General features: G+C 39.3%; 1 protein-coding gene across 5 annotated transcripts in view; it reads right to left on the reverse strand.

The window, feature by feature from the left end:
• The window catches only part of AHCYL2 (adenosylhomocysteinase like 2), a 190,559-nt gene that overhangs the window by 44,084 nt on the left and 132,502 nt on the right, over positions 1-13,973 (reverse strand). For 3 of the 5 annotated variants that reach the window (XM_070369251.1, XM_005905267.2, XM_070369252.1), the window contains one exon: positions 5,483-5,594. In XM_070369251.1, the coding sequence (XP_070225352.1) occupies positions 5,483-5,594 (112 nt within the window). The remainder of the gene's footprint in view (positions 1-5,482; positions 5,595-13,973) is intronic. The other 2 variants (XM_070369250.1, XM_005905269.3) reach the window with 1 other exon arrangement.

Genomic DNA, 13,973 nt, shown 5'->3' on the forward strand with positions numbered 1-13,973 from the left:
AGAAAAAAATTATTATACCATTTCCTTTTCTAAAAGAAAAAAAAATGGTATTTTCTTAACAGTTGTCAACCGGTTATAGTTCAACCACTGTTTTTCTTTGAACCAAAATGGATTTGTTTTCAAAGAGCCCTTCATACAGATCTTTGTTGTCTAGACTGTACTAATATGTGAATGCAAGCAAAATGGCCGACAAACCTGGACTTAGAGAGGGTTATTTTTGCAAACACAGAGGAAAGATTATTCCTGAACTAGCACAACATTTATTTTTTGAATTTATAACTCATTTCTGTCAGTATATTTAATAGCATATTCATGAAAATAGTTGAGATAGCATTCAAAATTCTTCCTAGGAAAATTTAGAGAAATTCAACACACATGTACACATATCCTTAAACAGCTTCTAAAGCATTTGTAATTGTCAGTACACTCTGAAGCCCAGGGTCATAATTTAATTAAAAAATGAACAACTGATAAGATAATAACCTAGTGAAGTATAGGTCTGAGACCTAAGCTTTTACTTCACTTCTAATTGGTTAAGTGACCCATTTTCAATTTATCCAACCACAAAATAGGAGGTATAACACATCCTCTCTCTCCCATGCTCTCCCTTTCCCCTAATTCCCATCAGAAGAATCTTATGAATAAATGAGATAATCACAAAAGAAGGGTTCAGTTTCTAGATGGAAAAGTAATACAAAGTACAAAATAACTTTATCATGAGATGTTCTGTTTCATGATATCTTAGGACCAAAACATAATTTGGTGAATCACTCATCCACAACTGACCCCATGGAACATGCATATATATGTTCTATGGCTCAGGCTGATGAAGCCTTTCCCCCCAGCAGCTGTGATATTGTGGGTTACTGCCAAGAGAAGAAGAGACTCCTGGTCAAATTGGTCCTATTACACTATTTTAAATCAGGCAGTTCCTCCTGGGCCCAGTCTAGTCACTTGGTAACTGAATAATAGTAATGACCTGTGTGTCAACGTGCTGCAGATTTCACTGATGAATAACTTTGGAAATATTTGAAAAGCCAGGTTAGCAGCCAAAATACAGAGCAACAAAACTTTGTTATTTGGAAAAAATCTGAAAATACTTCAAGCTTTAGAAAAACCAGTTACTATGAACTAAGGGACTTTAGTCCTCTTTCCTTATCCTTAACCAATTAACTTACTGCAAAGACAGCTTTTTCAGAAATATATCACCGAGAATCATTTGACTTTCCAGAAAAGTCGCTTCTATTCATTTTTTTTACAAGGGTTTTTCACTTACAGAAAGTTTTTAGAAGTCATTTTTTTATAAAATAATTTCAAGGACTAATACAGCCCTTTTCAACATGGGTTCCACTAGAATTAAGCCCTACTGTCTTGAAGCATCCATTGAATATATGAATAAACTTCTCTCCTATACATCTAGATAGGAACTAGTTATGAACCATCCTTTTCTATGTTCTGCACTTCACAGGAGGAACCCAGTTGAAAAGGCTGGAAGGCGTTCCTAAATAAAACTTAATATTAGGATCATTAGGAAGGGAGAATTGGCCACAACCTTAGTAAGACTTTAAGTATCTTCAGCAAAACAAGCACTTTGGATAGGAAGGTACCTTTTTTTGAAATGTCATAAAACTTCTTCTAACTTTTCACATACATAGAGTTTACCAGAGGTCTATTTCCTTCACAGGGATGTCAAGTAGTATAATAAGAACGTCTCTGGACACCCTTCCCCAGTGTTTATTTGTTGAGCACCTCTCATGTGTCAAACACAGTTCTAAGTGCTGGGAAGAGAACAACACAAAAGAGATAAAAATCTCTGCCCTCATGGATCTCATATTCAAGTAAGGGAAGAAAGACACAATAAATTACATGTTATATGATAATAAGTGCTATGGAGAAAAACAGAGAAGGAAAATTTGATGACAGGGAGTATTGGGTGGGGTGACTATACAATTTTAAAAGAGTATCCAGGATAGGCCTCAATGAGAAGATGATCTTTGATTAAGAACTGAAATGAAGGAGGCAAGATACACAGTGAGGGTATTTTAGAGCATTCCAGGCAGAGAAAATAGTAAGTGCAAAGGACTTAAGGCAGGAGAGTGCCCGGCATAACAAAATAACAGTTTCAAAATAACAGAAGGACAGCACAACTGGAGTGAAAAAACAGCTGAGGGAGGAGGGAAATTTGGAAAATTAGAGATGTGATTAGAAATATAACGTGAGGGTGGATGGTATAAGGCCTTGTAGGCCACTGTAAGAACTTTAGCCCTTTACTTAAGAGTGAGACTGGAAAGCCATTGGAAAGTTTTGAGCTAAGAAGTGACATGACCTGACTTATTTTAAAAAAAAATGAATCTGGCTGCAGCATTGAGAACAGACTGAAGAGGGGCAAAGGCTGGAACTCAGCAATTCAGTTTTTAGGACATGGGAGGGTTGAGATATCTGTAAAACATCCAAGTGAAAGGCCTGAACAGGCATTTGAATATCTGGGGCTAGTGTGCAGAGAAGAGATTTGGGCTAGAGATAAAATTTGAAAATCAAACACCAATATGTGGTATTTAAAACTATGAGTCTGAATGAGTTCACCTGAGAAGAGATAAACAGAGAAGGGAAGAAGTCTAATCAATCAATCTTTGGGGCTTTAATTGACTATAGAAACTAACATTGCTAAAGTATAACATATGCTGAGAATGGGTTCCAAGTTCTTATTGACATGCACTTGCGTATCTTCTCATATTTAGAAAGCTGTGAGTAATTCTGTTATTCCTGCTTTTCATCTGATGAGTATGAAGCTTTTTCTGTATCACCTCATTTAACTTTCCCACTGCCTCTGCTACAAGCATTGCAGGCGTCAAGAGTTTTCCCGGATCACACAACAAATCACACATTGATCAAAGCCTAGAAACTAGGTCTGTCCTAACTCCCAGTCCAAGACTCAAGGCAATAGGCAGCCCCATCCATAGTTTGTTTAAAAGGGTTTGACAACTGCTCATGTGGAAATAAGACAAGGTAACAGTGTGTGTGTGTGACACAGCTGCAAAAAAAAGGGAAACATAATCTTAGGTTTCATTCTAAAAGCACTGAGTTTATGGAAATAACACCTATTTTACAGAGAAGGCAATGGCACCCCACTCCAGTACTCTTGCCTAGAAAATCCCATGGACGGAGGAGCCTGGCAGGCTGCAGTCCATGGGGTCGCTAGAGTCAGACATTACTGAGTGACTTCACTTTCACTTTTCACTTTCACGCATTGGAGAAGGAAACGGCAACACACTCCAATGTTCTTGCCTGGAGAATCCCAGGGACGGGAAGCCTGGTGGGCTGCCGTCTATGGGGTCGCACAGAGTCTGATACGACTGAAGCGACCTAGCAGCGGCAGCAGCATAGATTATTTTGGACTATACCTAGAATATTATATTCATAGGCATATATTTTTAAAAGGACACTTAGTCTGGAATATAACCAGATGAGGTTAACCAGGACAGTGGGATGCCCCCCAACTCAGACAACGAAAAATGAGGATTTTTATTTCTAAGTAAAACCTTTAAATCTCAGAGGCTGTATAAGAACTTATTGTGAGCAAAACTATTAGATTAAGAAAGGATCACCCTATAATCTAAAATGCTCCCAAGGAGGCCGGATAGCCATTTGTCAGGGACGCCACCAAGGCAATTCCCGCATTCAGTGGGAAGTGAATAACTGATCTTTATTTTCCAAGTTCCAGGATGGTTTGACTCCATGCTCCTGAACTTAGTATCCTTAAAGGAATACATAAGGTTTTACTACAGAAATGGCAATGTCACATAGTTCAATCTAAAAGGTCTGACTTTCCCAGGCTGACATGAGCCAGTATCACTCACCAATGAGCAATACCAGGCAACTATATGTTCACTTAGAAACTAAGGGCGTCAAACTCACTCTTCCCTACGTACATCAGTTCAGTTCAGTTCAGTAGCTCAGTTGTGTCCGACTCTTTGCGACCCCATAGACTGCAGCATGCCAGGCCTCCCTGTCCTTCACCAAATCCTGGAGTTTACCCAAACTCATGTCCATTGAGTCAGTGGTGCCATCCAACCATCTCCTCCTCTGTCATCCCCTTCTCCTCCTGCCCTCAATCTTTCCCAGCATCAGGGTCTTTTCAAATGAGTCAGCTTTTCACATCAGGTGGCCAAAGTATTGGAGTTTCAGCTTCAACTGAAACTACCTACCTATCCCTACGTACATAGACACTTTGTAATTATCTTCCCTGCATATGGGGCTTCTGTGAGAAGGTTTTCTCTGCAGGAGCATAGTTGGAAATACAGATCCAGTGCGTAGGGAAGAGATTGAGCTGGAGTTAAATTGAGTACTGTTACTGTTTAATTTCAATTTTTAGATAACATGAACAAACTCAAGTGTTTAAATTGTACATACTCTTTTTTATAATTTACATTTTCACAATTATTACAATTTCCAGAGGTTTATTACCTGGTTCATGAATTTTCAACAGCTATTAAAAATTATTTAATTTATTTATTTATCATTCTGCTGGCTCTTTCAGCAGAATAAGATAGTTACAAAATTCAGTAATCCCTAGGGATTTACATTCTGTGCTTTATATTATTCAGTTATGTGGGGAGAAACATAAAAAAAGAAATGCTAATATTAAGAGTGTAAATAACAATTCACGCAACCTAAAAGTTACAGTGTCTCAAACAAGCTTTCTTCAACTTTACAAATACTACTTTCCTATTTGTGTGAAAAACAAAATTTTAGGTCACGATGAAAATTTTCTAACGAATATTACTATTTATAATGTAAGAGGTAATTAGGGCAAACATTCAGCTTCCTACCACATTCCTACATAAGAGCAAAATAAAATGGCTCCAGATTAGATCAGACACATACTTGGCACTGCTGCATAAATGGTTACTGTTGACAAGTGATTCACAAATTAATACTCATCTGACATTAAATGGCAACTCAGGCCTAGGATCCATGTATTGGACTTAACTCACTGCCAAGGAAGGAAGGAGTAACAAACAATACAATGTTCCGGCTTAGAAGAGAAAGTGAAGGGCTCTTCACTAGCTGCAGTGATTTCACTGTTTCTCAGGGCATTTAAGATTTCCCAGTTGGAAGGATGAAGAAGCCCTCTTTCATTTTCAAAGAGTAGAAAAAACACAAGTGTTCACACATGCTGCTCAGTGAAGGTCAAGGGTGAGCAACATATCCTCACCCTCTGAATAAATCAGACTCAGTTTCCTTAATCACCTTCTTCTGTATTAACTGGAAGAGCATGCCTCTATTAAGCTCCACTCTGAATCCCCAAGAGAAACCTAAAGATTTCACCTAGAATTTTGGTCTAAATTTCAACTGAGAATGAAAGTGTTTATGCCAGAGCACAGGCTTTGATTGTGCTTAATTAGCCTTAGATAGACAGGAGGGTCCATTGATCATACTTAATTAGCCTCCACAGGTGGGTCCAGAGCCGTTCAGTCCTCACCTGAGCTGTAGCTGTCAGTCGATGACTGGGAAATCGAACGAGACAGAGAGCGACGTCCAATTTTGGTGGGACGTTTATTGAATTCTTGCTTCTGATCAGCAAATTGGATCTGCTAAGAGAAAGAACTCTAGTTACGTAAAGGAAAAGAACATCCATTTTGAGATACCAAATCAATGCTTGCATTATAGGATCTTACCTTCCCTCACAGCTGATCTGTTTGTATTGACCCACATATGGAATCTTAAGAGACTCGTTGGAGAAAATGATTTTTCATTCTTCTCTGTTTCTATCAAGTTTAAATCCTTGAACCACTCTCTGACTATGTATCTTTTGCGATAAAAGGGAGAATGGGATATTCTGATTAAAATAAATGGTTAGAAAGCTGAGTCATACTCAGCAATCCTTTCTATAGTTTCACTGAAAATTAAAGCTGGAAAGAATCATTGAGACTACCTATTACAATCTTCAGGCTTCCCAGGTGGCTCAGCAGATAGAATCCACCTGCCAAGCAGGAGATGCCATTGACTTGGGTTCAATCCCTGGGTAGGGAAGATCCCCTGGAGTAGGAAATGGCAGTCCACTCCAGTATTCTTGCCTGGAGAATTCCATGGACACAGGAGGCTGGTGGACTACAGTCCATGGGCTGCAAAGAGTTGGACACAACTGAAGCTACTGAGCACAGACATACACATTCCAACCTTTTAAGATATGAAACTATAAGATTAAGAAAGGTAGAGTGACGTGCCTTAAGATTCTCAGGAAACAGTATGGTATAAAGAAAAAAAAAAAGCTTTCTATTCATACAGACCTTTCTGGAACTGCATTCAAACCCTGGTTATGCCACTCATTAGCTGTATAATGTTCATCAGGATGTTTTGTGACCCCCATTCTTCTCATAAATACAACAAAGATGAAAGTATTTCGAAAGTTTTAGAGAGGGTTATACAAAATAATGTATGTAAACTGTGAAACTCAGCAGGAGATTCAATTCATCCCTGGCTCCCCAACTCCCACCCCTACAAATCTTCTGTTCTCGTAACTACTGCAGGTAGTCATTTTAACTTTTCAAAGGCTTTCTAAAATGCATCAATTAGCTTTTCAGTACTAATAAGTAAACATTAATTTATTATTTTTAATGTTTGGTATCACAATAAACTAAAAGCTACAAAGTTGATAACTTATTAACTATAACAGATGTAGGAGTAGATAACTAGACTGAATATGTATAAACCTCAATACTCCAGAGGTTGCATTTTGAACAATATCTAATAATGACTTTCTTGCAATTTTATCTTTTTCTCCTACTGTTGGAAGTTCCAGCTGATACTTTATAACACTTTACAAGTCAAAGTTTGTATCATTAAGCAAATATCTTTTCTTTTTCTATTTCCCTAATTGAATGTTTGCATAACTGCTTACATTATTCTGGATCCAACTGGCATGGAGGTGGGGAAAATCAAAGATCTGCCAACTGATTCTGCCTTTCCTGGTAAAAAAGATGGTTGCTTACATGAAAGCAACAACTATTGGCTACATTTCCTGCATTTAGAGGTAACTATTGAGTCATTTGAGTATTCAGACCAAGGCCAAATCAACTAGTATGCCTTCTAGGGGAATTCATAGCACTGTCATAGCTATTGTTGTTCAGTTGCTCAGTCATGTTTGACTCTTTGGACTGCAGCACGCCAGGCTTCCCTGTCCTTCACTATCTCTGGAAGCTGTTCATAGCTTTAACAACCAATAAAGCTGGCATAGTACTTTAGAGTTTGCAAATTGTTTACAGCAACAGGAAAATTCACTAGGTTAGAAGCATTTCCCAAAATGAAAAATAGCGAAATTAATTATTTTACTAAAATAGCAATTTATTCCAAAAAGAGAAAGTGCTCTTTCTATGCACTCCCATGTAATGTACATGAACTCCCATCTACTTCTATCATTGTACAAACTAGGCTCCATAAAGGCAGGAGCTATGTATATTACTCGTCCTTATATCCTCAGACACAAACCCCTGACATAACAGTCAACCTTGTGTCAAAACAATGAACCTTACCCTATCTTCACAGTCTGTACTTGACTGAATATTAAGTAACCATAAATCAAATCTAAAGTTAAAAGAATTAAGGGGAAAACAAAAGTCAGGAAGGGGAGGAACGTAAGAAGATGAGGAGGGGAGTAGCAGTCAAACTCAAAACCCTGGCTTCCATTTCACCAACCTTGTTCAAGACAATGATATATCTTTTTCTTTTTTAGAAGCCCATCAAGTAAAATGAGTCGTCATTGACTTTCCAAAGGCTACGATGAGTCATTAATTTCAGCAGAGCCTACTTTTAAAAAAGTAGAACAGACAGACCAGACCCTGCCTTAGATATATACCACCCCCTCCCATTCACACACCACCAGTGGGGGCCACTCTACTTCTCTAGATTTGTAGGATTGCAGAGGGTGGGCACACATCCATTTGTTGTTTAGTCACTAAGCAATGTTCAACTCTTTGTGACCCTGTGGACTGTAGCCTGCCAGGCTCCTCCATCCATGGGATTTCCCAGGCAAGAATACTGGAGAAGGTTGCCATTTCCTATTCCAGGGGATCTTCCTGACCCAGGGATCGAATCCCAGTCTCTTGTGTCTCGAGCACTGGCAGGCAGAGTCTTTACCGCAGAGCCTTCAGAGAAGCCACATACTCATTTACCCCAACAACATAGCCATCTAGCTGCACCATTATCTTAAACCAGTTTCCTTAAATTGAGTTCTCTCCTCTATTAAGCTCCTCACTACTTACAGTACTTCCTCCCACCTAGGTCACATTTCGGCTTTTTTTTTTTTTTGGCCACACCTTGCATGGGATCTTAATTCCCTGATCAGTGATGGAAACTGTGCCCCCTGAAATGCAAGTGCGGAGCTCTAACCCCTGGCCCCCACTAGCCCACCAGAGAATTCTTGAGTTCAGGTTATTTTGGGCACTAAACATCAGGCTGTGTAGGCTTTCTCCACTCAGAGACATAGGGGTCTAAATCTTGTTACTCGTCAGACACTGACCTCAAGTTTCTTTAAGACAGAAGAACATTAGAAAGAGGCTAACCACTTATATAAAATAAGCTATATAATTTCCCCAAGAAATAAATGTTTATCTTTTACAGACAACCCATCATCCCTGGTGCCCACCTCCCATCAATAGTTAGAGTGCCATTACATTTTTCACTCTTACTTGTAATACAGTAATCTCCCTACCCTAGCTGGGGTACCCTGGTAGATTCTACCCCTAACTCTTCTATCTTAACTGAAATCAAAAAGTCCTTTACGGGACCCCTCCTTATCTGTTTCAGAGAAGACTGACTCATTCCAACAGGCTTCAAGGCAAGGAAGGGAAAGAGGTTGTAGAGGAGCAGCTCACCTTGTGCCAGAAGAAGGGACGAAAGCAGGAAAGAAGGGGAAAAGCAACTGGCCTTTTACAATAGTGGCTATAGCGGCAGCAAGACTGTAAATAAGAACTTAGCCTCACCTGGGCTTTAATCCCAGAGTTGCCATTGACAATGTATTTCTTCTTGCTGCTCAGCATAATGACATTATCAGCCCTACAGCCACCTCTCCAGTCCAGGGACCCTTGTGGCTAGGCCTTTAAACTTTCCTCATCAGCAATTCTGTTGGCTCTGGTTCCAGCTAGTTCTGTATGTGTGTGCGTGCGTGGTGGTGGTGGTGAGGGGGGGTTTGCCTTCCCTGGAAACCCTGAAGCAGCTCCAACAACCCCTCCAGCAGTAGAGCCCAATTTAATAAGGCATTTCTGTTAGTGGTTCATCAGCCATTCCTAATTCTGGTGGCTGTTTTGCTTTTATTATTTTTTTTCCCCTAAACACCTAATTACATGGATCCTCTGACCTCTAAACCTTAACAAGTCCCTTGACAAGGCCCAACTTGCACGCGCGTAACAATAGCTTATTTATATAACTGGTGTACTTTTCTTTTGCCTGCTATAATTAACTTGCTAATTAGGTTCCTTTTTAACCTTACCTCCTCCTTTTCCAAGTCAGATGACTTTAGTTAACCTAGTCTCATTAGAAAAAAATTAACAGAGGCACTAAAAGCAGTGAGGAATTTATAAAAACGGTAAGAAAAAAAAATGGAGCCAAGTACTCAGGCAGGCCCTAACCTACACTCTGTAGCCTTCTGTTGGTCAGAGTGGGGACACTGGTTTCAGGTCTGTTACCAGGAAAATCAGCTTCCACAGACCAGTGCTTTACTCTTAACTGTGCACCTTTTTATGCAGGTTTTGACATCTCGTTTCTAGTCCCATTTGAGGAGTGTTGCTGATTAAGTGTCCGGTGATCTGCTTGCCTTTTTTTTGTCATTATCCCCATTGACAAATTAGGAAAATACAAATGTACTGAGAGAACAAATGATTTGCTTGAAGTCTCACAGCAAGCAAGGAGGACTAGAAAGTGAGCCTGTGTTTATGTCAGAGCCGAAGCTCGCTCTACTACACCAAACCCTGTGATACTGATCTGAAGATCAAAAACTTCCCTGGTCCTAATTCAGGGTGTACTCAGCCCCACCTCATTCCTCTTAATTTATCTTGCTGTGTTGTGCTTAGTTGTTCAGCTGTGTCCGACTCTGCAAATCCATGTACTGTAGCCTGCCAGGCTCCTCTGTCCGTGGGGACCCTCCAGGCAACAATAATGGAATGGGTTGCCATGCCCTCCTCCAGGAGATCTTTACAACCCAAGGATTGAACCCACAACTCCCACATTGCAGGCAGATTCTTGATCAGCTGAGCCACCAAGGAAGCCCTAATTTATCTTAGATTTATTTAAAATTACTCCTTAAATTTACTTTCTTATTGGATTAGGTTTTAGAAAGGATATCATCCCAGATTATCTTGAGGCTCTGATCAAACCACAGTTCTGAAATGGCTAAATCATATAAGGATCTGAAATCTAGCAGCCTTTTAATTAGCAACTTTGTCCAATGTCACTACCAAAAATTGAAATGGAAATTAAATGAACTCAAATACAGCTATTCACTGTCATCCACAACAATCTTGGTCTCTTATTCACAATTTCAGGAAATGAGACACACCAGTATTTTTCTGCTTGCTTGATGAGTTTCTAATCTGCTCCTCCTAACCAAGGATATGCACCCTAGTACACTCAGCTGGTTCCTCACTCAGATGAAAAGGAACTCCTGGTCTAATGCCTTAAGTTCCTGGGCCTGAGCAAAGGGAGCTGCAGATCTACACCAAACACAACCAGAAGACATTTTAGATTACTATTACTGACAGGAAAAGCCTTACCACTTAACAAGTTTATTTACCAAAGTAATTCTCAAATTTTAGATACATCAAAATCACCTAGAGGGTTTATTAAAACACATTGCTAGGCCCTGCTCCAGAGCTTCTGATTTAGTGAATCTGGGTAGGGCCCAAGATTTTACATTTCTAACAAATTTCCAGGTGATGCTGATGCTACTGGCCTGGGGACCACACTTTAAGAACCACTGCTGGAACACTCCAAGCATGATTAAAGTCACCGTAATTCTTAACTCTCTCCTTAACCAACCATGTTATCCTACCTATGGCTGTAACCATGGAGCATATTCATAGGCAAAAAATGTTATTTCAAAGATCAGAGAAAGGAATGAGGTGATCCTTTCTTTATATACAACATAGGACATAAAGAGAACTGGATCTAATTCCGATTTCCACAAATTAAGTCTAAGAATAGATGAGTAATGCATTAAAAAAAATCAGGACTCATGGGGAGGATAGAAGATTTATTTACCCTACAGAGGAGCACATCAAGAGAAACAAATTAATTCCTTTTCAAATACATAAAGTAGTACTACAACGAATGGTGATCAGTGGTTCTCTCTCTGTATCTCCATTTCTTAACATTTCCAGTACTGAACATCAGTAACCCTGATTTGTAAAATAAGAACAATAATACCTACTTTGTCTGTCTCAAGTGTGTGCTGTGAAAATAAAATAACGTATGTGAAAAGGTTTTGGAGGTGACACACTGGTACACAAATATAACATATTAACATTTCTATTTTTTTTAGAAATGTTCTAAAATCCATGGACTCTTCACCTAGAGTCCATGGATGTCCAGATGCTCTAAAACAGAATATGAAAAGTTTGTGTGTCTATTTTCCTGGGGAGTGGGTCCACAGTTTTCATCAGTTTCTCAAGTGGGTCTCTGCTTTAAGTGTCAATTTTGATCCAGAATTACAGTGAAACTACCTCTACTATCATTTAGCAGATACCTTAAAGGTTTTCGTCCCACTTCCAAGTAGATATGGTTCAAGCATTCTTAGAGACATTGCTCCCTTCCAAGCCAAATGAGCTGTTGGAACAAATTCTTCAACTATAAAAGGGATTACTTCTAGCCAAAAGAAAATCAGGTAACCAGCTGGCTGGGTACTCAATCAAGAAAGAGAATCAGATTTCCTACGGAAAAGTACTAGGTACTACGAAGAGCTTAAGTGGGAGGAGGAAAAATTAAGATGTAGAAACTTAAAAAAAGGTTACTGCTGATCTCCATGCTCATAAGAGAGGAGGTATTTTCACCTACCACTAGGGACTAAAAATTTCTCAGGGGAAGTGAAAATATATTAATAAGGACAATCTTTAAAAGGATGAGTTTCCCAATCTTTTAGCAGTTAAACTGCCTGAACAAGCTATATGAAAATAGCTGGGGAGCAGAGGCTCTAGCAGAAGTTTTCCAGTGACTGATGGAATAGTAACTCGAAGGTCTACTTGTCAAGTCTCAAGAATGTTCTTCAGATTTCGTCCTGGCTTATTCCCTGCTAGGAGTCAGAGATGTGAGTACTATCAGCTGCTGTTTGTGGTCTTGAGTCCTCTCTTCTGAGGGATATGCCAGTCCCTTTTTGCTACAGATCATTTATAAGAAGGGAGGTATTATAATCCACCTTTTCTGCTAAATTTTCCCCCTGAAAGAAAGTTTGAGAGCCTTGTCATATTTCCTTCGGGGGCAAGGATAGTCCTCAGCAGAAAGTTCATTACGTTAATATGTAAACTGGAACATGAGTCATTTGTGAAAAGCTTTCTTCGATCAAAATTTTGACCCAATGTGAGAACTGGCACCAGGGTTTCCTCTTGGGGATTAAAAGGTACTCCAACATGTCACAGGTAAGGTCTGGAAATCTATAGGCAGTACGCTAGAGAATGCTCAGTGGCTCATTTTGGTGACTAAGTAGATACTGGTGGCAGCCTAAAAGAAGCACTTCCAGACCAGGTCAGAAATGAACAACTGTGATATCTGAAAGCAAGCCTCAAGAGGTTAATCTCTGGCAAGGGAATAATTCAGAGGATAAAACTGAGTTATTGACGCCAAGCCCCTCCCAACTTTGTCTCATCATTGCTAAAAAAAAAAAAAAAACTGATCAAAGATATTTTCCTGATTTTTGAGAGACAGAGACCAGGAAATTGCTAAATAAAAGAGGTGCCATGTTGAAAACAAAGCAGAGTTGTACTTTATTAAAGAAAATTTTCTAAAAGCTGAGAATTCTTAGGTCGTATCTCTTGAGCAGTAGTCACAATAACTCCTTTAGGATAGTTATCCTGTTCAGGTAAATTAAGAGAAGGTGAGGAGGTGAAAGTCTAGTGGGAGCTCCTCTTGAGAAGATGTGCTTGGCAGGTAAGACAGCGAGGTATATTATTTATGAGAATAAGAGTTACTGTAAAACTTGTGTTGACTGAGTTGACATACTAGGGTTCTGTGAAATTCTTCTGTAATATTCTCTTATAGAAGTAACAAAGGTTAATATCTTCATGTGGGCTCTCACTTAAGAAAACCAGAATTCCTATTTCCCCTTCTTGATATCAGTGAATGGCTGGAAATTCAAAAGCAAACTTAAAAATCCAACTAGAGGGACTTCCCTGGTGGCCCAGTGGCTAGGACTCTGTGTTCCCAATGCAGGGGGCCTGGGTTCAATCCCTGCACAGGGAACTAGACCCCACACGGCACAACTAAAGACCCAGAGTAGCCAAATGAATAAAAATGTGTATTCATAAAGAAATTCAACTAGAATTATTATTTGAATTTTTTCCCGTTATTCGAAAACACTATACTATTTGAAATAAGCTTGTGGATGGGTAGGATTTCTTTAGATCAAATGTTTTAAAACTGAGTACAAGGTTCTGGAACAACACTAAGAACAACAACAGGAATAACCCTAACAGAAATAATAACAGTTGGTATATGAATCGAAATGTGGGCTTATCAGTTGGGCCTCGGTTAGGTCTACTATATACTCAGACTCATTATTGGTGGTCACTTATGTAAGTCCACGATTCCATAAACATTGAAAAGAACTTGGAATGTGTTGAATATAGTCTATGCAGTTTTCAATAGGGAAATATATATACATTATACATATTTTATGGGGCTTCCCAGGTGGCGCTAGTGGTAAAGAATCCACCTGCCAATGCAGGAGATGCAAGAGACATGGATTTGATCCCTGGGTTGGGAAGATTCCC

Source organism: Bos mutus, chromosome 4 (assembly GCF_027580195.1).
Source record: "Bos mutus isolate GX-2022 chromosome 4, NWIPB_WYAK_1.1, whole genome shotgun sequence".
Taxonomy (NCBI): domain Eukaryota; kingdom Metazoa; phylum Chordata; class Mammalia; order Artiodactyla; family Bovidae; genus Bos; species Bos mutus.